This window comes from Mandrillus leucophaeus, unplaced genomic scaffold (assembly GCF_000951045.1).
Source record: "Mandrillus leucophaeus isolate KB7577 unplaced genomic scaffold, Mleu.le_1.0 Scaffold231, whole genome shotgun sequence".
In the NCBI taxonomy this organism is placed as follows: Eukaryota; Metazoa; Chordata; class Mammalia; order Primates; family Cercopithecidae; genus Mandrillus; species Mandrillus leucophaeus.
Window position 1 is genome coordinate 2,998,151 of NW_012102377.1, and position 24,093 is coordinate 3,022,243.

At 43.6% G+C, this 24,093-nt stretch overlaps 1 protein-coding gene across 1 annotated transcript in view; it reads right to left on the reverse strand.

Annotated features, from left to right (window-relative positions):
* Nucleotides 1–14,415: 14,415 nt before the first annotated feature.
* Nucleotides 14,416–24,093, reverse strand: part of DCLK3 (doublecortin-like kinase 3) — a 29,672-nt gene continuing 19,994 nt past the window's right edge. Inside the window, exons 3-5 of the mRNA XM_011981912.1 lie at nt 21,109–21,241; nt 17,523–17,690; nt 14,416–15,006 (exon numbers count right to left, since the gene is read on the reverse strand). Of these exons, the coding sequence (XP_011837302.1) occupies nt 14,813–15,006; nt 17,523–17,690; nt 21,109–21,241 (495 nt within the window). The 3' untranslated portion in view covers nt 14,416–14,812. The remainder of the gene's footprint in view (nt 15,007–17,522; nt 17,691–21,108; nt 21,242–24,093) is intronic.

Genomic DNA, 24,093 nt, shown 5'->3' on the forward strand with positions numbered 1-24,093 from the left:
ATGCAAGAGGAGTAAGGTGAACAAAATGATAGCTACATCTTAAACTTTATGATTCTACGTTTAATATCTCCAGAAAAACTCAGGGTGACTTTCATTATAAATCATATAAGTGAGATATCCTATAAATGAGCATCCTTAAGAAGATGCTGTTATTCCAAGATTCCAAATAGAAAAACAAGCCTTAGTATGGTTGAGGCCACATAGCAGATTGAAAACAAAGTGTCTTATGATCCCACACAGTTGAAGAGAAATGTATACTGGGATTTTCATGTTGCTAAGGGTAAAATCACCAGATTTGCATTTTAAAGCCGCTTTGACTGTTTGCAGACTAGAGCAGAAAGGACTCATACCTATGCCTTAGCATGAGAATTGACCCGCTAGCCTACAAGTGTGGGGCTCTGGAGTGGACTAGCTTACAAAGATCCAGCCTGCCTGTATCTAGGGAGGTACAAAGGTCTCCCCAGCAAACCACTGGCTATCAGGCTTGGGCCAGCATTGCTTTTACAGCCCAGAAAAAAAAAATGTGTATATATATACATTTTTCATTGGATATATATATATAGAGAGAGAGAGAGAGAGAACGTAGCCCAAGGACCAAACTGCAGCCCAGCAGTCACTTGCTTGTGCTTCACTAGGCTAAGCTTGGCTGACTCGGCCCAGATAAGGTCATCATATAGAAGGTATTTTTAAAAGATTAAAAAGCAACAAACCCACTGCAATGCAACACCAGTAAATTATATCTCATAGACGACCAACGCACCCAGAACGGCAGGCCCTGTGTGATTCCAATGTCAAGAGCACCACCTGCTGCCCAGGCTGTGCAAAGTCTGGTTTGTCCTTCCTTTCTCTTCAACGTCAACAAAAAGTGCTTCAATGGAAAGCGTCTGAAACTGAATGAGTATACTGGGGTTTCAAAGTCCAAGATGTGTGATCTGTTGCATTATTTTTCATTTTTATGATACATTTTTAAAGTTAATCGAAACATATGCCAGGTTGTCAGACTGATAAAGTAAAGGAAAATCATAAAACCAGATTCCAGACTTTATTTTGCATTGTTAGGATATTGCTAGGGGGTCGGGTCAGGTGCTATTATTTTAATTGTTGAAGTTTAATGAAACAGAACAGAAGTGGACTAACTCATTGAGGAAGCATTTATACCAACAAAAGCCAAAGGACTCAGCTGCAGGCTCCACAGTGATTATGGAAAAGTGATGTGAGACTTAAGTGAGGCAGGGTTCACAAGGGTGTAAGCACACCTAACTCAAAAGAACCTGAGACAGAGCAGTTAGGAGCTTGTTTGTAGTGCAAAAAATAATTTCATGAAAGAAAAGTATCATGTACCCCATTAAGCTGACACAGATTATTCATGTAGTTTTGTTTTAACTTAATTTGCAATGTTATTTTGCTTTATGATTATTGATTACAAGGGTAAGAAATGTATACCTAGTATTGTTCGAAATATTTAAGTTTCATTGGATAAAACGATTTAATTCCTTCTAACTGGTCTCTCTCTCTCTCTCTCTTTCTCTCTCTCTCCCTCTCACTGTCTATCTCTCGCACACACATCCAGTATTATCTGGTAAATGAATTAATAAGTGATATCAACACAGAGAGTTTGCCAGAATTTCTTTCCTCTAAAAAAGATCCATACATGACTCAGTATTAGTCGGGTTTTGGCTGAGATAGTGTTATGCTGTGAAACAAGCAGCCCCAATGTTTCAGTGACTTACAGTAATAACCATTTGTTTTTCTCATTCACAGGTCTCCCATTCACTTAGGGCCACTCTGCATCAGTCTACAGGCCAGGTTCGTGTCTGCTCCATGTGTCTCTCATCTGTGAACCAGAACTTCTCAGGACATGCAGATGGCAGAAGCACAAGAGGTCAAACTAAACAGGCAAACATATGTAAAGCCTCTGTTCATATCTCATTGGCCAAAGCCAGTCACATGGCTAACATCAATGGAGTAGAGAAACACATTCCCTACCACAGAGGTTGCCTAGGATGAGGGAGAGGTGGAAAGGTAGAATCATGGGTAAATAATACATCTATTGCAGATCCACATTTTAGAAACACTGCTTTCAAGGAAAGGAATAATTCACATTCCCATGACTTCCTTTAAAAAATGTAGAACCTCCAATCCAAGTGGTAAGTTAAGTCCGTGTAATTTATTCTCTTCCCCCATCAAATCTCCATCAAAATAAACTTAGGGTAAAAAATTCTAAATCGGCCGGGCGCGGTGGCTCATGCCTGTAACCCCAGCACTTTGGGAGGCCGATGCGGGCAGATCACGAGGTCAGGAGATCGAGACCATCCTGGCTAACACGGTGAACCCCCGTCTCTACTAAAAATACAAAACAATTAGCCAGGCGTGATGGCAGGCACCTGTAGTCCCAGCTACTCGAGAGACTGAGGCAGGAGAGTGGCGTGAACCCAGGAGGCGGAGCTTGCAGTGAGCCGAGATCACTCTACTGCACTTCAGCCTGGGAGACAGAGCGAGACTCTGTCTCAAAAAAAAGAAAAATCTAAATCATGACAGGCTTCTTAATGGAAAGACAGAGAAGGGCTTTAAGCCTAAAACTTAAAAACTGAAATAGGGGTTAAACTGATATAGGGAACTTAGAAGAAGTGCTGTCCTTTTCACCATCTGCTGCATGGACGTCTAAGAAGGGCTCAACTGGACATGAAGTGATGGGATCCCAGGAACCTGGCTTTCACCTGAACTTGGGACCAAAGGCACTAGAGATGGAGGTGGATGGTGCTTGCAGTCAGTGGAGAACAATGCCTTTCAGGAGTGGCCCTGTGGCCTGCTGCCAAGGTCCCGTGGAATGGAACTGTGGGTGACCTCAGCTCTCATTGGCGATCACCCTGCATACACTGTACATGGAGATAGCCAGCCCTAGGGTGCATGGGCCCTGCTATAATGACTCCTGCCGTTGGCCACTGGGCTGGGTGGTGAGAAGACCTTGATCTTGGCAGCCTTGGGCTGCTGACATGAACTTGGAAGAGAAAATGCTCAAAGGTGGCACTCCTATGGTAAAATGCCTCCCTACATGGAGAGGAAGCCCTCCACTGACCCTCACTGGACCTGCCCCAGTGACCAGCATTATGCAAATGAGACCAGTCTTGTCTATGAAGATGAACAATGGAAATAATCACAGGATGTGCGAAATGACTCCACAGCTCAAAAGTCATTTCTCAAAAGAAATGACTCCACAGCCCATCTGGGCACGGTGGCTCACTCCTGTAATCCCAGCACTTTGAGAGACTGAGGCAGGAGAATCACTTCAGCCCAGGAGTTTGAGACCAGCCTGGGCAGTGTGGTGTAACTCCATCTCTACAAAAAGTACAACACTTAGCCAGGCATGATGGTGCATGCCTGTCGTCCCAGCTACTGGGGAGACCAAGGTGGGAGGATTGATTGAGTCCAGGGGGTCAGGGCTGCAGTGAGCAGTGATTGTGTTACCATACTCCACTGTACTCCAGAATGACAAAGTGAGACCCTGTTTCAAAAAAAAAAAAAAGAGGAAGCCCATACTAACCAAACTGTTGCAACTCTGGCACATGGATTCACAGGTTAATGAAACAGAATATGGTCTAAATATAGATTTAATGCATAAGAAAATGTGGTATATAATAAATGAGGTATTCTTGAAAATTTTTTTTAAAAATGAGTAAATCGATAAGAATTGTGTCAGGACAAGTGATGAGCTTCTGGAGGAAAAAAATAGAGCTGGATTCCCTATTTAACTGCTTGCACCAAAAAAAATTCTGGATGGATGAAATATTTACTGTTTAAATATTTAATAAGTGTACACACAGGAGGGTGTTTTAATATTTAACTTGGTGTGGGGAAGGCCTCTCTGAGCAATCTACCAACGTCAGAACCCAAAACAGAAGGCCAGAGAGTGAGACTATCAGAAGATCATGTTTTCTTGAAAGGAAAGCTTACCGGGCTGTGCTCCAGAGTGATGGGCAGAAAGCAGGGAAGTGGCACTTAGGGATGGCACTAGACACTCTAACCATTTCCTACGCACCCAAGACCCTCCTCTTCTTTGAAATCTACCCTCACTCACTGTCCTCTAAAAAGGCCAGCCCAGGTACCATGCGACCTGCCGCCACTAGCTGACACAGCTGATTGGACTGGAGATAGACACCTGATCCAGGCTGAGCCAGTTTCTTCCCCAGGAATTTGGATATGGAACCCTGAGAATTTCTTTCCTCTAAAAAAGATCCATACATGACTCAGGTTAGCTCTGAGGAGACAAGCTGTAAGGTCATGGAGGCTCGGGGGCCAGAGTGCACTGCATGACACCCATAAACGTGAGTGAACAAGACCCATGAAGTCGGTGTGAAACACACCAGCGTGCAGCAGAGAAACAAGAGAACACCCTGTTCCAAGGCCTTGCCGAGAGCCCACTGAGCCTCAGAGGGGCGGCGAGGCTGGAGAAGCCAAGCAGGTGACCTTCTTATTCTCAGGAAGATCTTTTCCTGGAGATTCCCGCCATCACCTTTCAATAAGCCCCCTTTCCAACTGAGTTGTTTGGGCTGTTCATCTTTCTGGCAACTCCCTGATTCCCAATGAAGATGCAGCTCATAAGGCATGGATCCATTGTCAGGAACAGTGGCATAAGCGGGAAGGAACAAAGCACAGGTAAGGGGAACCCGTGTGTGAGGGACGAGACCCGGCTGCTGCTTCTGTTCTGTTTGAGAGGGATGTGAGTCAGCCATGAAAGCACAACCTGGGAAAACAGAACCATGAAGACAACACTCCATCACTCAGAGCTTATGGAAGGGAAGAAGTCTGTGTTGGGAAGCCTGGTAAAAGAAAAAACCCTCAGAAGCGGCAAATGTGGGACAAAATGTCCCATGGTGCTTCTATTTATTTTCAAGGAAGTAGACGAAGCAGAGAAACAGAGTGATGTTCAGCCCTTCAATGATTTTTATGAGGGCTGAACGAGTCAAGTCAGGCAGCTTGAAAGCAGCTGCCTCGCAGGAACAAAGACCCAGAATCCTCTGATTCCAGGAGGATTCTTGGAATCCTCTGCTGACTTTTCACAACCTTATATTGTTTCTCTGATTTTGATTTCTTCCTCCCTGAGGGGAAGTTTGAAGAGAGAGGCACAATAAAAGGAATCACTCTCACGTTTGAAGCCTCCATGCTCCCTCCTTAATGATAGTGCTGAGCTGGAGCCACTGGGCAGAAGTTGAGCCTTTTATAAAAATAGAATCGAACTTCACTGATCTCAATTTGGGGAATGGAGGCTCTTCTTGAAAAACTGTTTTTGGTTTTGTTTCTTAACGAGTCCAGAAGAACAGATCAGCCTAGGGCCACAGCCAGAAAGTGGGGAGTTGAGCCTCAAAGAAATAAGGAAAAATGAAACTAAGAGACATCCAGCAGGTCCTGGGCCACTGTCATTTGTTTTTTATTTTTTATTTTTTATTTTTTGGGATGGAGTCTTGCTCTGTCACCCAGACTGGAGTGCAGGGGTACGATCTCAACTCACTGCAACCTCCACCTCCCAGGTTCAAGCAATTCTCCTGCCTCAGCCTCCCTAGTAGCTGGGATTACAGGCACCCACCACCACGCCCAGCTAATTTTTGTATTTTTAGAAGAGATGGGGTTTCACCATATTGGTCAGGCTGGTCTTGAACTCCTGACCTCGTGATCTGCCCACCTTGGCCTCAAAGTGCTGGAATTACAGGTGTGAGCCACCGCACCCGGCCCCACTGTCATTTCTGTTGTAACTTTACCAGCAGTGAGACTGTCTCAGCTGGTTATGTCTCCACAGCCATGAATCTGAGCTGAAAAGCAACTTTAATTCCAGCTGATGATTGAGGTGGATGAGGGAGCAAGTGCCTTCCTTTTTACATACCTATCCAAGATATCAAACACAGCCTCATCCTCTCCCTGGTATTAGAAGCATGGGTGGGAGAGCATTATATATATATATACTCTTGAGGAATGAGCTCTTGAGATAAAGCCTATCCCTCTAATTCTATGTGTGGCTAAATAACATTCGTAGATAGTAATTATATGGTTTTTCCACCTTAAATTTCCCCTACCTTTCTCTCATTTCCAACTGGTTCTTAGGATACGTGGCAAGAGAGAAAGGAGGCATGTATTAGTCCATTTGCATTGCGATAAAGGAATACCTGACACTGAATAATTTGTAAAGAAAAGAGGTTTATTTTGACTCACAGTTCTGCAGGCTATACAGAAAGTGTGGTGTGGGCATCTGCTTCTGGTGAGGCCTCAGGAAGATTACAATAATGGCAGAAGGCAAGGGGAACCACCATGTCACATGGTGAGACAGGGAGCAAGAAAGAGAGAAAAAAAAAAAAACAAAAGAAGCAAGAGAAAGAGATAGTGGATTCTTTTCAGCAACCAGATCTCAAATGAACTCATTACCAAGTTGAGAGCACCAAGCCATTCATGAGGGATCTACCCCATTCTCCAAACACCTCCCATCAGGCCCCACCTCCAACACTGGTAATCACATTTCAACATGAGATTTGGAGGGGACAAACATCCAAACTCTATCAAGAAATAAGCCATAGGATCTACTGTGTTTGTTCCCAAAATCCACAACTGGAATTAAGGTGAGGTGAATGAGGCACTATCCTCAGTTACAAATTTTTTTTTCAGACTGGGTCAGCCTCTGTTGCCCAGGCTGGAGTGTAGTGGCATGATCTTGGCTCACTGCAACCTTCGCCTCCCAGGCAAGCCATCCTCCCACCTCAGCCTCCCGAGTAGCTGGGACAATAGGCACATACCACCATGCCTGGCTAATTTTTTGTTTTTTATAGAGATGAGGTCTCACTAAGTCTCCCAGGCAGGTGCCAAACTCCTGAGCTCAAGCAATCCTCCTGCCTCAGCCTCTCAAACTGTTAGGATTACAGATGTGAGCCACTGCACCTAGCCTCCTCAGCTGCAAAATTTAAGGAGCTACCAAAACACTCAGTAATCAAGATAAGTAATATTTTCATGCAATAGTTTAGAAAAACAAGATAAATACCAAAAGATATCTGATTTTTGAGGCACAGCCTCAAATATAGTGGGTGAGGAGGATACCCTGATTCACCTCACCTGATCCCAGCCCTGCCCAGAGTAGGATTTGGAGGTCTGTGGAGGATGTAGGAAGACAGAAAGGAGTTTACAGAGAGAAAAGAAGAAGAAAAGGTTCTCCAGAAACCATCCAAAGAGAGCCTTCCTAGCTCAAGGAAATTGAGAAAAAGAATTCTATAGGCTCTGGAAACCCAGGGAACCAAGTGCTGACACAGCAAGGGGTCAGGACAGCAAGGAGGAATCATCAGTGTGGCCATGGAAAGAGGGTCATGGGCAGTTGTACGAACTATTATTTGACCCTAAAGAGACAAGGAAGCAGCAGGGAACCACTGGGCAGGAACAGTGAGTGAGTCAGTAGTAACCTCAGGGAACTGGTGACTAAAGGATGCACCCCACGACTTAGCACTTCTCAAGATGCAGGGACTGCAGTCCAGTGTAAAATGACAGCTAAGATCACCGCCTGCTGGCCAGCAAGATGGAGGTACACAGTGAAAACATAATTAGATTTACAGAAAATAAAATTAGGCAATAATTAAGCAGCTTGATTTAAGACTGGATAATCTATATTTGCTGGAAAAACATATCAATTTAAACATGTCAATTTAAAAAGACATCCAAGGTTTAGGAAGAATTCCTATTAAAATCATACTTTCTGTTTCCAGAGTTACCTCCATGATGCTCCTGCATAAATCTCTCACTGTCAATCTCTCACTCCCACCAAAGTTCTTTTGGGAAGTTGGAGCTGAGAATGTATACAGCATGCTTCTTTCTATCAGATCAGGAGAGAGACCAAGATCTCACAAGTAAAATTTACTTTCAGATCATGATGAAGTTACTGGCTTTCTTACCTTTACACAGGTACCACATTGGAAGACACATCATTTTCTCTGTGCTGAATGACTTTTATAATAGCAGCTGGATTTCTCAATGTAATTTTTCTTAAGGTCAAATTTTCCTCTCTGAGTATATTCGGAGATATGAAACTTGTCAGAATGAATCTAGATATATCTTTATGTTCTTTTATTATTTGATTCCAAGATTCTATCAGGAAGATAGACATGGAAAAAAAAATACACCATTAACAACAAAATAAATATCTGATGCTACTCTGTACAGTACCTGTGTAAAACAGAAAGAATACAACCCAAGGGAAAGGGAGAAATTTCCACTATTTATCTCAACTATCATTGCTTTCTGGAAAACAACTACAGGGTATTCACCACAATCTATTTCCAGATTCTAGGATGTTGTCACTGTAAGATACACCCTGGGTTTAATAAGATCTTTCAAGGGGAAAAGGAAACAATATTAAGCATTCATCAACAGTAAAAGGCACTCCAACTGAAGAAATTCTAAAATGTGAAAAATACTCATTCAGTTAAGGAAAAACAGCAATGGAGATTCTATCTCAGAAACTCAGTCGTTAGCATCTGCCATAGAGGAATGACCAGGGGGATTTTACATCAGGACTGAAGGCAGGATGCTAAAACTTGGGATCAAGATACAGGAAAGGAGAGAGGTGAGTTTTCCAGGTTTCCTAGGCAGGGTGGCATGGAGGGAAGATCCATAGTCTTTGATAATTGTGAGTTCAGATCTCAGCTCTGCCATTTATGACCTGTGTGACTTGGAGCCTCAGTTCCCTCACTGATACATTGGGAATTGCTTCTTGCATACAACAAATATTTATTGTGAGCCTACATTTTTCTAGGCATTGATAATACAAAAGGAACAAGACAGAGAAGGTTCCTTCCTGTCCTCCTGAAGCTTACATTCTAAAAGAGGGAGTGGTGGGGAGCAAGCAGGTAGACAAACAAAATAAACGAGATTATTTCAGAGGCTGGGGAGTGCACTGGAGGAAACGAAACAAGGGGATGGGACAGCATCTGAGGGAGGCCGTCTCTCAGGGGAGGCAGTATTTGTGCTGAGACCTCAAAGAGCTGGAGGAAAATCATTCTGGAGAAAGGAAATGATCAGTGCAAAGGCCCCAAAAGGAGATGACTGTGTATGAGAAGCCACAGAAGCATTTGTGTGACTACAGCAGAACTAGCATGTGGAGAGGGTGGGAGATGAAATCATTGAGGTAGAGAGAGCCAGGCCATTTTTCTCCTCTAGGCCATGGTGAGGAGGCGGACTGAGTTCTAAAATGTATTGGGAAGCCATCTTAAGCTGTGGGCGACATGATTGAATTTCTGTTTAAAATTCATGCTAATGATGGTCATTCATGCAAGAGATGCTGGGGTGGGATAATAATGCCTATACAATGAGGCTGTTTGAGGATTCGCTGAGAAAATGTCAAGGATCTGGCATATAGTGGAAACTTGCCTGGCTCAGAACAGGACAGAAGTGGCAGGGAGTTCACACACTAAGAGAAACTCTCAAAGAACAAAGGACAGAAGTTGATGGATACAATCCAGTTTTCTTGCACAGCAGTGGGACAGTTCTAAGGTGTGTTCTAGAGGGCTCCCAGTGGACGTGAGCGCCAGTTGCCCACAGCGGCCCTCACAAGTGAATGCACCCTTTCTTGGCTTTCCTCTCTTCCTGGACTCACTTCCCCCATTCCCTCTCCACACTTCTTGGGTTTGCCTCCCAAATAAACTATCCACCTATGTCCTTGTTTCAGGGTCTGCTTGGGAGAACACCGTGTCCCCAGATTTCTCCAGGTAGGCTCAGCTTCCTCCCACTCTGGCCAGCAGCATCTAGCACTACCTGGGTGAGCTGCTGTCCACTCCTCAGCACAGCTGTCGGGCTGGACCCCAGTTACTCACACAGGCCCAGCCAGTCTTGCTCACACACTGGAACTCGTTCTAATCCCCCTTTTAAATAAAGAAAACCAGAATTATTTCTGCAAACCCTCTGAGTTTGCCGGCCCTGGATTACATGGCTAAAAACTTCCTCCAAGACAGCAGTCCTGGGACTCAGAGAGCCCTGGACCCAGGGCCGATCTGTACCGTGGTCCTCTGGGATCAACTTCAGTCTGGGCAGCCAAGCATTAGGCAGGTCCATTCCAGTCAAGAGGGGCTAGATGGTCCCCAAGCTCAGTGGCCTCCTGCTCATTCTCACTGGCTATGAGAAAGTCACAGGCTGGTTTCCCCAGGAAGCAGACACTGAGAGAGAGGTGTGTGCACAGGAAGTTTACTGGGGACTGTTCTGTGTCAGCACCTGCTGGGGAAGAAGGTATGAATGGCGTGGGACTGAGTAGAAGAAGGAACTAACTGTGGTCTAGTTGAAGCAAAAGCCATGTCTGATCCCACATGGAGCTACAGGGTGGCCCTACGGAGCTGTCCTGAGTTGAAGCAAGGGTACTGGACCTTTTTAACCCAGTTCAACCAGTTATTGGATGTGAGCCTCCCCGGAGAAAGATATGACTGAGTGAGGAGACTCAATTCAGCCCAGGGAAGTACCAGAATAGCGGGTGCTTCAGGGATCGATAAGACAACCAGAGTCTCCACATCAGTGTCATGAGTTTTCAGAAGAGAGAATCAGAAACTCCCCTGCCACCTAAAGCAGGTAAGAAATACAAAGCAATTGCCTTATGATTGCCCAACTCAGGAGGAGCTGGAGCCAAGCCCTAGAAAGAACACATCACTTGACAGTCACCCCAGAGGCTTCTTCACTGGAAGTGTCCCTCTTGGAAGGACCAACCATGACTCCTAAGCCACCTCCACATTCACCATCAACTCCCAACCAATCCATAGGTGACTGGGTTGCATGTGATGCCCCTGGCCCCGCAGTACTGGCCACTGGTTTCAAACACAGCCTTCCAGGTCTCATGAAGTGGGAGGACTGGGGCTGGAGTTAAAGGAGCCTCTAGAAAAAGTACCTCTGTTGCAGAAAGGAGTCTTTTTAGTATTGCTCATCCACAGGCATTTGGGATCTGGCCTTGCAGGATCAGACACAGAGCAGAGGCTGGGAACTGAAGGGATGGTGCCACTCTGCACTGTGGTGCTTATCTGGTAGCTGGCATTTTTTGTAAACCAAGTGATGATAGGCAAGTCAGGTTACTTCTCTGCGTCTCAGTCTCCCCATCTGTAAAGTAGGGCTGAGAATCATAGCCAGCGGTGCCATTGTTCTGGGTAGAAATGAGATACACACTGGAATTCACTCCAGGAGCTCTATATTAAGTGCTACCCAATTGTCAACGTGTTTAACACAGCTTTGTGGTAATAACAACACAGCTTCTGTGTTATTTCTCAATTATGTTCAAATATTATCATTTGGGTAATAAAAAGCAAAACCATGTGGTAAACCATGAGAGAAAAGAAGCTTTCATCACTGTTTATGGGAGGATAAATTAATTCAAAATCAAGTTGGCAATATCTTATCAAGTTGGAGATTTTCTCTCTAAGAAAAGAAACTCTCCTACACACGCACGAGGGATGCATATAGGATGGATGGTAAATACAGCATGTTTGTAAAAATAAATAATTACTGAGAAACAGCCTAAATGTCCATTGGAAGAGAAACTAAGGAAGTTAAGTGGACAGATCCAAGCAACACTGAGGAAGTAAATCAATGAGGATGGACTGATTCAGGAGTCAGAGAGTGAGGTATCAAGGGTGATGCCTGTTTTGAACTTGCTGAACAACACCATTCCCTGAGCTAGGTAGAAATAGAGGAGGACCAGGCTTGGGGATTCTGCTGTAGAGGAACTTCTGATGGCTGTGCACGGATATGTTCTGTAGGCAGTTGGAAAGGTGGGCCTAGAAGTTAGGGAAGCCTTGGATGGAAACATAACTGGGGGCAGGGAAGGAGAGGCTCATCTGCAAATAGATAGTGAGTGTAAATGAAGTTGCCAGGTGAAATAGAGTGAAAATAGAGTCTAGGACTGAACTTTGAGGACTTGCAACTATATATTTACCAACTTTATTGAGGTATAATTGACTCACAATAAACTGCACATAGCAAAAGTGTACAATTTGGTAAGTTTTGACATATATACCCCCATAAATCCATTATTACATTCAAGAAAATGAACACGTCCCTCATCCCCAAAGTTACCAAGTGTTCCCTTGCAATCCCTCCTCCCCGCTCTCCCCATTTCCATCTCCAGGAAACCCCTGATCACTTTCTGTCACTGTAGATTCACTTGTATTTTCTGGAATAGTATGTAAATGAAATAATCAAAATGTAGCCTTTTTTTTCTTCTTTCATTCAGCCTAATTCTTTGGTGGTCCATCCATGTTGTTCGTGTATGAATAGTTCATCCCTTTTTTGTGGCTGTTATTCATTGTGTGGCCATACAATCTGTTTATCCATGCACCAAATCATGCACACTCAAGCTGTTTCCACTTTGGGGCTACTACAAATAAAGCACCTATAAATATTGTGAAGTCTTCATAGGACATATGCTTGAAATTCTCCTGCGTAAATATCTAGAAGTGCAATTTCATATGGTAGGTACATGTTTAACTTTTAAAGGAACTACCAAACCGTTCTCCAAAGGAGACAGTTTTTATACTCATTTTATACTCCCAGTAGCAAGGTGTGGGAATTCCAGTCACTCTGCATCCTCGCTAGGAGTTGGTATGGTCAGTCTTTTCATTTTAGTCTCTTAATTTTAGCTATTCTAATGGGTGTATGGTGATATTTCATAGTGATTTTAATTTGCATTTCCCTAGCCACTAAGGATGGAACTACAGCTTTTAGCAACTGGAGGAAGACTGAATCTATACAGGAGATCCAAAGGTATAGGAGAAAAAAAAAAAAAACAGAAAAATGTGACATCATGGTAGTCAACAGGAGAAATTACTCAAAGAGAGAGTGGTCAATAGGGTCAAGTGATGCTAATTTGAGGATTGAAAATTCTCTTTTGGATTTAGTGAAATGAAGGTTACTGGTGTCTTTATCAAACAATGTTCTAGTAGCAACTGAATCCAGCTTCCAGCCTCTTCACGTTTTCAGAATGAGTCCCATTACACTGCCTGCTGGGCAGCACCCTCTCCTCAGGGGTCTGAGTCCCAGCTCCATAGGACCCCTCCTCCAAGCTTCTGAGGTTAAAGCACCAGCTGGTACTTCTTTGATGTGGTTTCAAGTTTCTAGGGAGTGTCAAGGGTTTGGTTTCCTGAGAGGCCAACTCTGAAATCCAGATTAGCATCCAAAAGGCTTATTAGGGAGTGGTCTCAGGATCATTACCTCTGGAAGGGAAAGGAAAGAAGCAGGATTGGGCAAGGGAAAAGGTGGGCTGTGATGCAGTCTCAGCCAACAGTTCAGCCAACCCCCATGAGCAGGTCAGTAGTTGGATGGCCCTTCAGTATTGTCCCTATTTGGGACAAAGGAGCTGAGCCGCCATACCCTACATGGACTAGTCATTTGATATGACCTGCTTCAGAAGGGAGCTGAAAGGTGTCTCTTCCAGTGGAGGGTAATTCCTGTACAGGGTTGAAAGCTGAGGGCCATCATCCAGCAGCACCCCAAGCAGCTTATTCCCTTCAGTCTTGGAGGACCTGAGTGGCATACTACAGTGTCCACTACAAGGAATTTCTCCTTCAATCTCTTAGGTTCTAATAACCTCAACTTCTTCCCTTGGTTCTCCACCTAAGAATGGGAGCCACTTCCTGCAGTTACTATCTCTAAATTATACCAGAGCCTCTTTTGTGCTTTTTCCATTTTCCAAAACCTGATTAAGCAATTCCTTATGTTGAATTCTCTAGTACTGTCCCTGTTTTCCTAACTAATACACCCCTCCACCCAGATGGCTCCAAAACTGTTAGGGAAGGTAGAAGTGAGAAAACCACACTCTTGACTGGATTTGTGGCCTACTGACCAGGTCATTCATAATCTAGGAAGGTAAATTTGGGAAATATTAGGATATGTTTTGCTGTCAGCCCACACATACTCCCAGAGTCATCTGCAAAGATTAATATCTCAGCACAGAAATCTGGAATGTGTCCTGGGTGTATGCCCTGCAGGTAGGAATGTGCTTGAACTCTGAGCTCCTTCAAGTCCCTGTGTAATCCATTTACTGCATTTCTGACATATTAATGTACTAAATGGCTCCCTCGTGATCTGAAAATGTTAACACAGTCACCGCCTGAGTGCCTGACTTCACATAGAAATGACTCAGGCTCAGGGATAATTGGGCTGAAAAGCAGTATAATGGTATTGCAGGAGCAAGAATGATTCAATAGTTTGGTTTTTTCTTTCCATGTCTCAGAATGCACCAAAACTGATCTTTGGTAAGACTGAAATGCTAGAGACCAAGAGTAGTACATCCTAAATAAACAGGTCTTGTCAACTAATCAAGTGTCCTTCACATCTATATGTAGTCATATCAGCCTCTGGAGATCATTCATTCCCTGGCCGTCATCACCAGCACAAAGAAGCAATTGGAATACAGGCCCACTTCTGTTATTCAGAGCACATTTTATTAACACAGAAAGACCACAATGCACCTTATTAATCTCACAGCGGGAGTTTAGACCCTGGTAAGCACCACTCCTGTAGTACAGAATAAACTTGGTTACAAAGAGGAAGCAAAACACATCATTACTACCAAAATTCCTCACTGATGACAATGCTTATCCCCCAAAAATGTATTAAAGGCTTTAAATATACAAATCTAAAAATATGTTGACATTTAACATTTACTTAATTTTTTTAATACGCTTTAAAATACACTGAGTGTCTCTCCCTCTGATTCGCCAATTATGTGAAGAAGCCTCTTTCATTGTTTTTCTCTCAAACTTCCATCCTTTTTTCTGTCCTTGAGCAGAACTGGGGGCTGAACAGATTCCCGAGGCGGTGACTACGATACCTGCTCCGCAACCCTCTTGTGCTGGCTCCGGAAGTGACCCTCACTGCTGGGGGACACCTGCTTCTGTCGTTTCACTGTATTGGTCTTGCCAGCCGTTTCAATCCAGGGGTGCTGAAGAACCTGATGAGCTGTGTAGCGCTTTTTGGGGTCTACCACCAGCAACCGGCTCACCAGATCTTTGGCAGCTGTTGGAATGAGAGAAGGGGAAAATGTGATGAATGCAAGTGGATCTGAATTTTTCTTCCCCACACATGAAATAAGAACACAAACATTCACGTCATCACCATGGCTGGCTGAAAGGCTCCTTCATATTCTAGAGCAGCACCGTCCAATAGAAGGCAGGAACATTCTCTATCTGCACTATCCACCTGTGATTATTGAGCATTTGAAATCTGGCTTGTGAAACTGAGGAAGTGAATATTTATATGATTTACTTTGAGTTAATTTACATTTGCATTTAAATAGCCATGTGTGGCAGCAGAGAGGGGGCTACCATGTTGGACAGCACAGCTCGAGAGGACGTTCATTCATTTATCTAGAATCACGGGGCCAGGCCCACTCTTAACATCCCAGGCACTCAGGACAAAGGAACAAATGGAGACCACATGCTATACATCTACATACTTTAAGATTCCAAATCAAAACTAACACATTGTTAAATAAAATATGTTCAATCTTCCCAAGTCAATACATATGTCTTCACATTGACAAAACTGAAAACCGCGTAAAGAAATCTAAAAAGTAAATAGTGCAAATTCAAAATTAATTTTATTTTCTGCCCAAGACCATGACTGGATTACTTTTAGAGAAATGAGGGGCCAACTGGTGGGCCCAGCAGCAGGCAGAAAGCAGAAGAGATTTCCCCCTGGCTTGCCAGCTCTCCCAGCCTGGCTCATTGAGCCTGCTCTTTCAATCACTCAAGAATGCACAAGAAGAAAGCATCCACTTTTTTCGTTGTTGTTCTTTGCCTTTATTGAAGGCTGTCTTTTACTCAAGACCAGCCACTCACCCACCAATCACCACTCCCGTACACCGATGTCCAGCCACCTCCTGAGCACAGAAGGCCCAGATTCCTCCTACACCACCCAATTCAAGCTGGGAAAATTCTGCCCACAAAAAGCCCCAGCCCCACCGCTGCCAGAACCACTCTCTCAGGGTCCTCAAATGACTCACTCAGAGGCTGGAAGGCCAGATTGAAGTTGAGAATCCTCAGACTCTTGTGTACAAGTGTGGACAACCAGACACCCCAGCCAACATGTCCAAGCTCTGTCTACCCGCTCCAAACAGCCACTCCTCGGCCACTTTATGGCATAGTGGGAAGAGGCTGGAAAGAGGTCTCACAAACCTTGGATGTGGGCTTGGGCCATTTGGACAGGGAATTCATGGGTCTTAAGGAAGTGACCTAGAAGAGGGGACCTGGGCTCTGGGGGCACATCCCCTAAGCCCTATACTCTCCTCACTCTGTAGAGAAGGATGTGACTAGCGCAGGCCCCAGGACGAGGGCCACCCATGCCCAAATCTAAGGAATGCTGCACAGAACTTTCTAAAATGATTTTTAGTCCCTCAATTCCCAGTTGCCACTGCCTTGTCAGCTCAAGATCCTCATCTACTGTGACAAGCCACCCTCTCCCTACCTTATTTAGAGGGGGAAAAATGAAGATTTTCCCTTTCCTCATCTTCCAATCCCAGTGAGGAAATAGAGGCTAGGGATGGAGGCAGTTCAATAACTAAAATTAAACAGCATGTTTAGGGAAAATTGAAAAACAAAGTGTTATCATTCTTATTCTACTTTATTTTTATTTTTATTTTGAACCAGGATCTCTATCACCCAGGCTGGAGTGTGGTGGCACAATCATAGCTCACTGCAGCCTCAAACTCCTGGGCTTAAGTGATCCTCCTATCTCAGCCTCCAGAGCAGCTGGGACCATGCCTGGTTAATTTGCTTCATTTTTCGTAGAGAAGGGGTCTCGCTAGTTGCCCAGCCTGGTCTCGAACTCCGGGCCTCAAGCAATCCTCCCACCTGGGCCTCCCAAAGTGCTGGGATTATAGGTATGAGCCACCACACCCAGCCTCCTATTCTACTTTTTAAGCGAAAGACTCAAAATCCCCAATTATCTAGTTCTCAGTTTTACAAGGACTGTGAGTAGTACAGACAAATCCATAGAGACAAGGGGAAGGATTTCATTTGGAATCAAATGGAACAGAGGGTCAAAAGCAGGGAGGACCATGCATGCTCCAGGTCACTAAAAAATAACTAAGATCTTCATTGCAGAGCCCCTGTGCTCCAAGTGTGCTGCTATAGGACCCTTGGTTATGCACGTGTAAAAGAAGCATTTTCAGTCTGTTCCATTCACAAACACTTCTGTATATAAGATGGCCTTTCTCTTTCCAAAGGAGAGTTATAATGCTTCTGATATTTTTCAGTTCTAAGGTTCTTGAATTACCTTAAGGAAAAGTACTTGGTGACTGTAACTGGTGGTTAGGCTTTTTCACTAAATCTCAAAGTACTAAATTTTTTCACTAAAATCTCCAAGTTTTCAGAGTGCTACACAAACCTACATGAAGCTACTGAGGAAGTAAAGGATGAGACATGACATGGTGACAGTCCAACTCTGCACCGGGCACAGTGGTGGGTCCTCTACACATCTGACCTGAAAAATCCATCCCCTCCTCTGCTGTGTGAGGAAGCCCCAAATCTCACCATCAGAGATATTGTCCCAGTAAGGGGGGAGGAACTCAAAGTGGCCCAGCTGGATGATGTTAAAGAGCTCGTCCTGGTCCCTCTCAGGGCTGCGGAATGGCGGAAAGCCACACAGCAGGATATAGAGGATCACACCGGCAGCCCACATGTCCACCTCCAGTCCATAACCTGTGCAGACAGAGGCAGAGACACAAACAAACCTGAGACCAGGCAGGGTCAAAGGTGACGAAATAAATGATGGAGTATTGTGGTTCTAAATAGATCTAAGTTACAGACGATCCCAGCTCTCAGCAACCAAGAGCCACTTCCAAACACAGCTCCCTTCTAACTCCTATACATAAGGATTCTACACCATCGTTACTCAAAGTGTAGTCCATGGACCACTGCCACTTTGCAATGCCTTATTACTGGTCTCTAATAAAATAAGCACAGAAACACTTGAAAGCAAGTGTTTGGAAACGCTTATGGCAATTTAACAAGACTGTGACATTCAGTTGCATGATTGAACGGCACATCTCGTTGAACAGCACATACATCAGTTCAGGCGTTGTCATACACATGTGGTGAGTCACATGTGGCATGAGATGTGTTCTAGTCACATGCAGCAGGACGGTGAGTCCACACTGTACTGGAAATTTTAAAACTTCACCCTTCACCAGAGATAGTTAGAGAAGCCCGAGTCTACACTAGCAATCTCTGCTTCCTATATATCCATTGCCTTCTCTCTCACTTAAAAAATATAATTTACTGGCTTTTTAAATGATTTTTAAAAGACTGATGTTTACTAGCTGTATCCCCCACATGTGCACACACTGGTACACAACACACACACACACACATATGCACACACCCATATGGAGACATGTATTCTTTTCTAAATAACTCTTTTATTTACTTTTCTACAGAAAATTAGGATCACATTGCACTTACACTCTATTTTATTTACTTAATATTACATAATGGCATTTCCAACATAAGAATTTCCTATGAAAAATATAAAAAATATTTTTTACAAACATGATTTCTAACAACTATTAGTATCCCCTTTACATAATAAATTGCTATGTTGTAATTTAAGTTTTTACTAATTTTTTTACAACTGTAAGGAATTTTCTGATGAGCATTTATTAAATATTTGTGCACATGTCTGATTATATTCCTAAAATAACTTTCCAGCAGTGAAATAGACAAAGCAATATAAAGATTATTAATACATATTACACATTGTCCTCCCAAAACTTATCAGAGCAATATATACATTTTCAAACACTTTCTAACTTTCTACAGTTAGAAAAAGAAAACACTTGACCGCTGTAATTTAGAAGTTAGATATTCATGATTAAGCCCCAGAGTAAGTTTGACAAAACACAAATCAGCAGGAAAACACTAAGAGAATAAGTCACTAACGACCCCTTGTGACCTTTTCTCGGTTCTCAACCGTTCACTGTTGAGAGGGACTGATTTTCCTGGGTCTCATCAATATCTAGAAATGTCCCTTGGCCTCCGTGACAATGCACTTTCCAGATCCTCTCTGGGATACCCACCCTTTTCCCTACTGACCCCTCCTTCCTTCTCTCATCTCTGGGCTGTTGGCCTCCTCAAGAATACGTCCTTGACTCTCATTCCTGGCATTACCAAGGAGCCCATTATCAACCACCTCTCTGTTGAGGAGTCTCAAAGCCACATGTTCAGCTCACAGCTTCACCTCCTTGCCAAATGGACAACTCCACTATCCATCCTGATATCTCTACAAAGTCAGTGTGTTCAAAACTAAACTCACCCCATCCCCCTATCTCCCAAAAGAGCTATCCTTTCCAACACCCTGTTTTAGCTGGTGCTACCACCAATATGTGATTTTCCCAAGAATTCATGTTGCCTATTTGCTTTCTTTTCTCCTCTTAACCAGTTCATCGATGCCACACCAAGTCTAAACACCTCTACCCAGCCTTCCCATTTGTGGAGAATTTAAGCTCAACCTACCCAACTGATATAGTTTGGATATTTGTTCCCTCCAAATCTCATGTTGAAATGTGATTCCCAGTGTTGGAGGTGGGGCCTGTGGGAAGTGATTAGATCATGGGGGTGGATCCTTCATGAATGGTTTAGTACCATCCCCTTGGTGACAAATGAGTTCTCACTCAGGTACTTCACTTAGGATCTAGTTGTTTAGAAGTCTGGGATCTCCTCCCTCTCTCTCTCTCTTGCTCCTAGTTCCACCATATAACATGCCTGTTCCCTGTCACTTTCCACCATGAGTGTAAGCTTCCTAAAGCCCTTACCAAAAGCAGAGCAGATGGCTGGCACCATGCTTGTACAGCCTGCAGAACCCTGAACCAACTAAACCTCTCTTCTTTATAAATTATCCAGCCTTTGTTATTTCTATAGCAACACAAAAACCTGACTAATACACCAACCAATTGTGTTTCTCTCTGGTCCACTGAAGCTAGTCTTCTCCATGTCTCTAACACCTGACCTCATGCATGTCATCTCCTCATCTTTTGGTGTGTTTTTTTTTTGTTTGTTTTTTTGGTTTTTTTTTTTCTGACACAGAGTTTCACTCTTGTTGCCCAGGCTGGAGTGCAATGGCGCAATCTTGGCTCACTGTAACCTCCACCTCCCGGGTTCAAGCCATTCTCCTGCCTCAGCCTCCTGAGTAGCTGGGATTACAAGCATGCGCCACAACACCCAGCTAATTTTTTTGTAGTTTTAGTAGAGACGGGGTTTCACTGTGTTGGCCAAGATGGTTTTGAATTCCTGACCTCAGGTGATCCACCCCGCCTTGGCCTCCCAAAGTGCTGGGATTACAGGTGTGAGCCACTGTGCCTGGCCATCTCCTCTTCTTAATTGTCCTGATGGTTCTGCTGCTGGGAAACTATCCGTCCATCCCTCCTCCCTGTCACCAACCCTGCAACCCGATGAAGGTCTTCCCATCTTACAACGGTGGGTAAATTGATTTCTCCTGAAGTGCCACAGTAGTCAAATAGTCATTCATATAGTTAGAGCCATATCATAACTATTATTTCCTTTTTAAATGTTTTAGAAAGTATGTCACTAAAACAACTCATTGGATCCTTGCATAATATACAAGTAGGTAATAAATATTCATAGAGTTCATGGAGGAAAATGGGATCCCCTTTTCCTTTAAATGGAAGGTTGGTGAAGAAATGTTTAAACCGAGTACCATAAGGACTGCTTCAATTCTCTCCTGTTAGAGACAGCCTTGGGTCAGTAGCCCAAATGGTCTTGCTTGCTTGAGTTCCCCATCCAATTCTCCATCATCTTTCATCTCACTGTCCTACTTAAACACACTAAACACACACGTACACACACAAACACACACACATACACACATACACACACACATACACACACACTGATCCATTCACTGTAACAAGGGCAGCCCTGATGAGGAGAAAGCTCTCATGCTTTGATCAAGCCTACTTCAAATATTTTCACTGAAGTCCAAATCCAAGCCTAAGCATCAATTCTCTGAGATTTATTCCATATTGAAAACTAGTAAATATTACAAATGAAACATTTGTTAGTAAGGGAACTAGAGTCCCACAGATCGATGTGTAACACTTACCTTTCTCAGAAAGAATTTCGGGAGCTACATAAGTCGGGGTCCCACACACAGTAAATATAGGTCTCACCACATGCTTTGCAAGTCCAAAATCAGCCAATTTCAAGGTAGTAGATTTGTCCTCATTTCGTTGAACCTGTAAGAAACCAAAATCCCCAAACCACCACCAAAATTGTGATTAGAACAAAGAAGAGATACTAATGAAACAACAGGCATGCAAGGTCAAGATAAGCAAACGATAAACCTATGTGGGATTACAGCTTAGCCCAACACTGACAAAGCTAACTTGACCTCAATGACAAGGGCTCACATTTTCAACTAGAGAACCAATGAGTTAGATTTACTATGCCGTCCAATATGGTAGCACTATATTGTCAAAAGTGGCTACTTAAATTTATTGATTAAAATTAAATTAAAAATTTAGCTTCTCAGCTGCATTAGGCACATTTCAAGTACTCAAAAGCCACTTGTGGCTTGTGGCTACTGTATTGGGAAACACAGATAGACACACTTCCACTGTTGCAGAAAGGGCTATTAGGCAGCATTGAGTTAGAACAAGGATCAAGGATACTTTGAGCACAGTCTAGCTCTCATGAGCATTAGAAAATGGCTCTGGGCAATGCAAAGGCTGGGCAGACATGAAAAAGCAAGGAAAAAGACTGGGAATGAAAATGAAGAAGTATGGGGCAGGGATGGGGGGAGATGGGGATGGTTAATTGGTACAAAAAGAATAGTTAGAAAGAATGAATAAGACCTATTATTTGATAGCATAACAGGGTGACTATAGTCAATGATAATTTAATTGTACATTTTAAAATAACTAAAAGGGTATAACTGGATTGTTTGTATTAGGTTGGTGCAAAAGTAATCACACAAGGATAAATGCTTGAGAGGATGAATACCCCATTCTCCATGATGTAATGACTATGCATTGCATGCCTGTATCAAAACATCTCATGTACCCCAAAAATACATGCACCTAGTATGTACCTTGATATGGTTTGGCTGTGTCCCCACCCAAATCTCATCTTGAATTGTAACTCCCACAATTCCCACATGTTGTTGGGGGAACCCGGTGGGAAGTAACTGAATCACGGGTGTGGGTCTTTCCCATGCTGTTCTCATGAGAGCGAATCGGTCTCCCGAGATCTGACAGTTTTAAAAAACCTCTTTTTCTTCCCAGTCTCAGGTATCTCTTTATTAGCAGCATAAAAACAGACTAATACATACCCACAAAAATTAAAAATTACAAAAAATGAAGAAGTAGACCAATAAGCAGGAGAGAGATGTTAAATACAGGCCCTCATTGGGCGAGGTGGGGGATTAAGAATCAAACAGACCAGGAGTCTTTAGGCAATTCCAACTCCAAGACTTACAGCTGAACGGCCTTGGACAAATTTCTTTACTCATCTGAGTCTTTGTTTTCTCATTTGTTTAAAAAAATGGGGGTGGGGTAGGTGCAGTGGCTCACACTTGTAATCCCAGCTCTTTGGGAGGCCAAGATGGAAGGATCACTTGAGGCCAGGAGTTCAAGACCAGCTTGGGCAACACAAGGAGACCCTATCTCTACAAATAGTAAAAATATTAGCCAGGCGTGGTGATGCATGCATGTGGTCCCAGCTACGTGGGAGGCTGAGATAGGAGGATCACTTGAGCCTGGGAAGTTGAGGCTGCAGTGTGCCATGATTATACCACTGCACTCCAGCCTCAGCAACAGAGCAAGACCCTGTCTCAAAATAAAAGAGGGAAGTATGGGAGTGACAGTTTCCAGCAAATAGGCTATGTCATGAGTTTCATTCAATGTCTGCAATCTGCCTAGCAAAGTATTAGCTCTAGAGTGACCAAAAGGCCCAGTTTGACTTCCACCAGGTTTTAGAAAAGGGTAGAATTGGTCAATTTTTAAAATAGAGAAAAGGCACACTCACCTTCACTCTGAATGAATACAGAATCTGAAATGCTCCCTCCTTTTTCCCCTTCAAAACTTATCCCACCTGTCTCATTCCTTCAAACAAGTCCAGGTGACTGACTTTCTCATCTCTGGTAAGCCAATTCCCATTGCCAAGTTAGTATGTTCTGTCCTCCTTCCCCAACAAGTGATTTGATATAAGATTATGACTGTTAGGAAAAGCTGGACCTTAACCTAAAAGAAACTAATCTCAAGAGGTAAGTGTGGCAAGTATTTAGGTCACTATGCTGGAAAATAAAACTAAATTTCACAGGAAAAAACTAAACATGAGGGCGCAAACCCAGCACATCTCGCAGCAAGTAAAAGATGCATCAGTGCCCCTGCCTGAAAGAAGTTTTCCAGTTTGAGGGAAGGTTAAACAATCAGACACAATTCAATACTCCAGCATCCTTCCAGACTATCTGGTACCTGCACACATAAGGTCCAAGGGTAACTGCCCTGTTTCTCGTGGTAGAAGGTGATTGCTCAGATGAAGGTGAACTAAGCAGTTAGTTAGACCACTGTGTGAAAACTTACTAGAATTTGGGCAATCTTATCCAAGCAAGAGACTCATTAGTGCCACCACAGCTATAGGAGAAACTACCAACTTGTCTGCAGGCATACGCCCTCACATCTCTCCTGGAACTGGGGCAAAGGCTCCTACCAGTGCCTGGATAGGTGGGCAGTAGGGGAACTCTGCCTCTCCCTGGGACCCATCACAGCCATGGGCAACACCTAGAATGGCAGGGTGGAGCCGCCTTTCCCCTGTCTCTCCAGACCAGAATAAATTCTCCACACTTGCTTTGGCTTCTGTCAGTGAGCTTACATCTCCATAAGCAGCATGTGTCTTAATTACTGAGCCCAAGTCACCACCAGACAATCTAATCAATGTCTCCATAATTAACCTCACCAAATGGAAAGTCATAAATTTAGAACTAAAATGAAATTCTGCTTGGTCTGCATATAGAAACTGACATAGCCCAAAAGGAGACAACAGGGTAATTACCAGAATAATTTAAGAAAACCTTGTTTGGAAGGGAAGG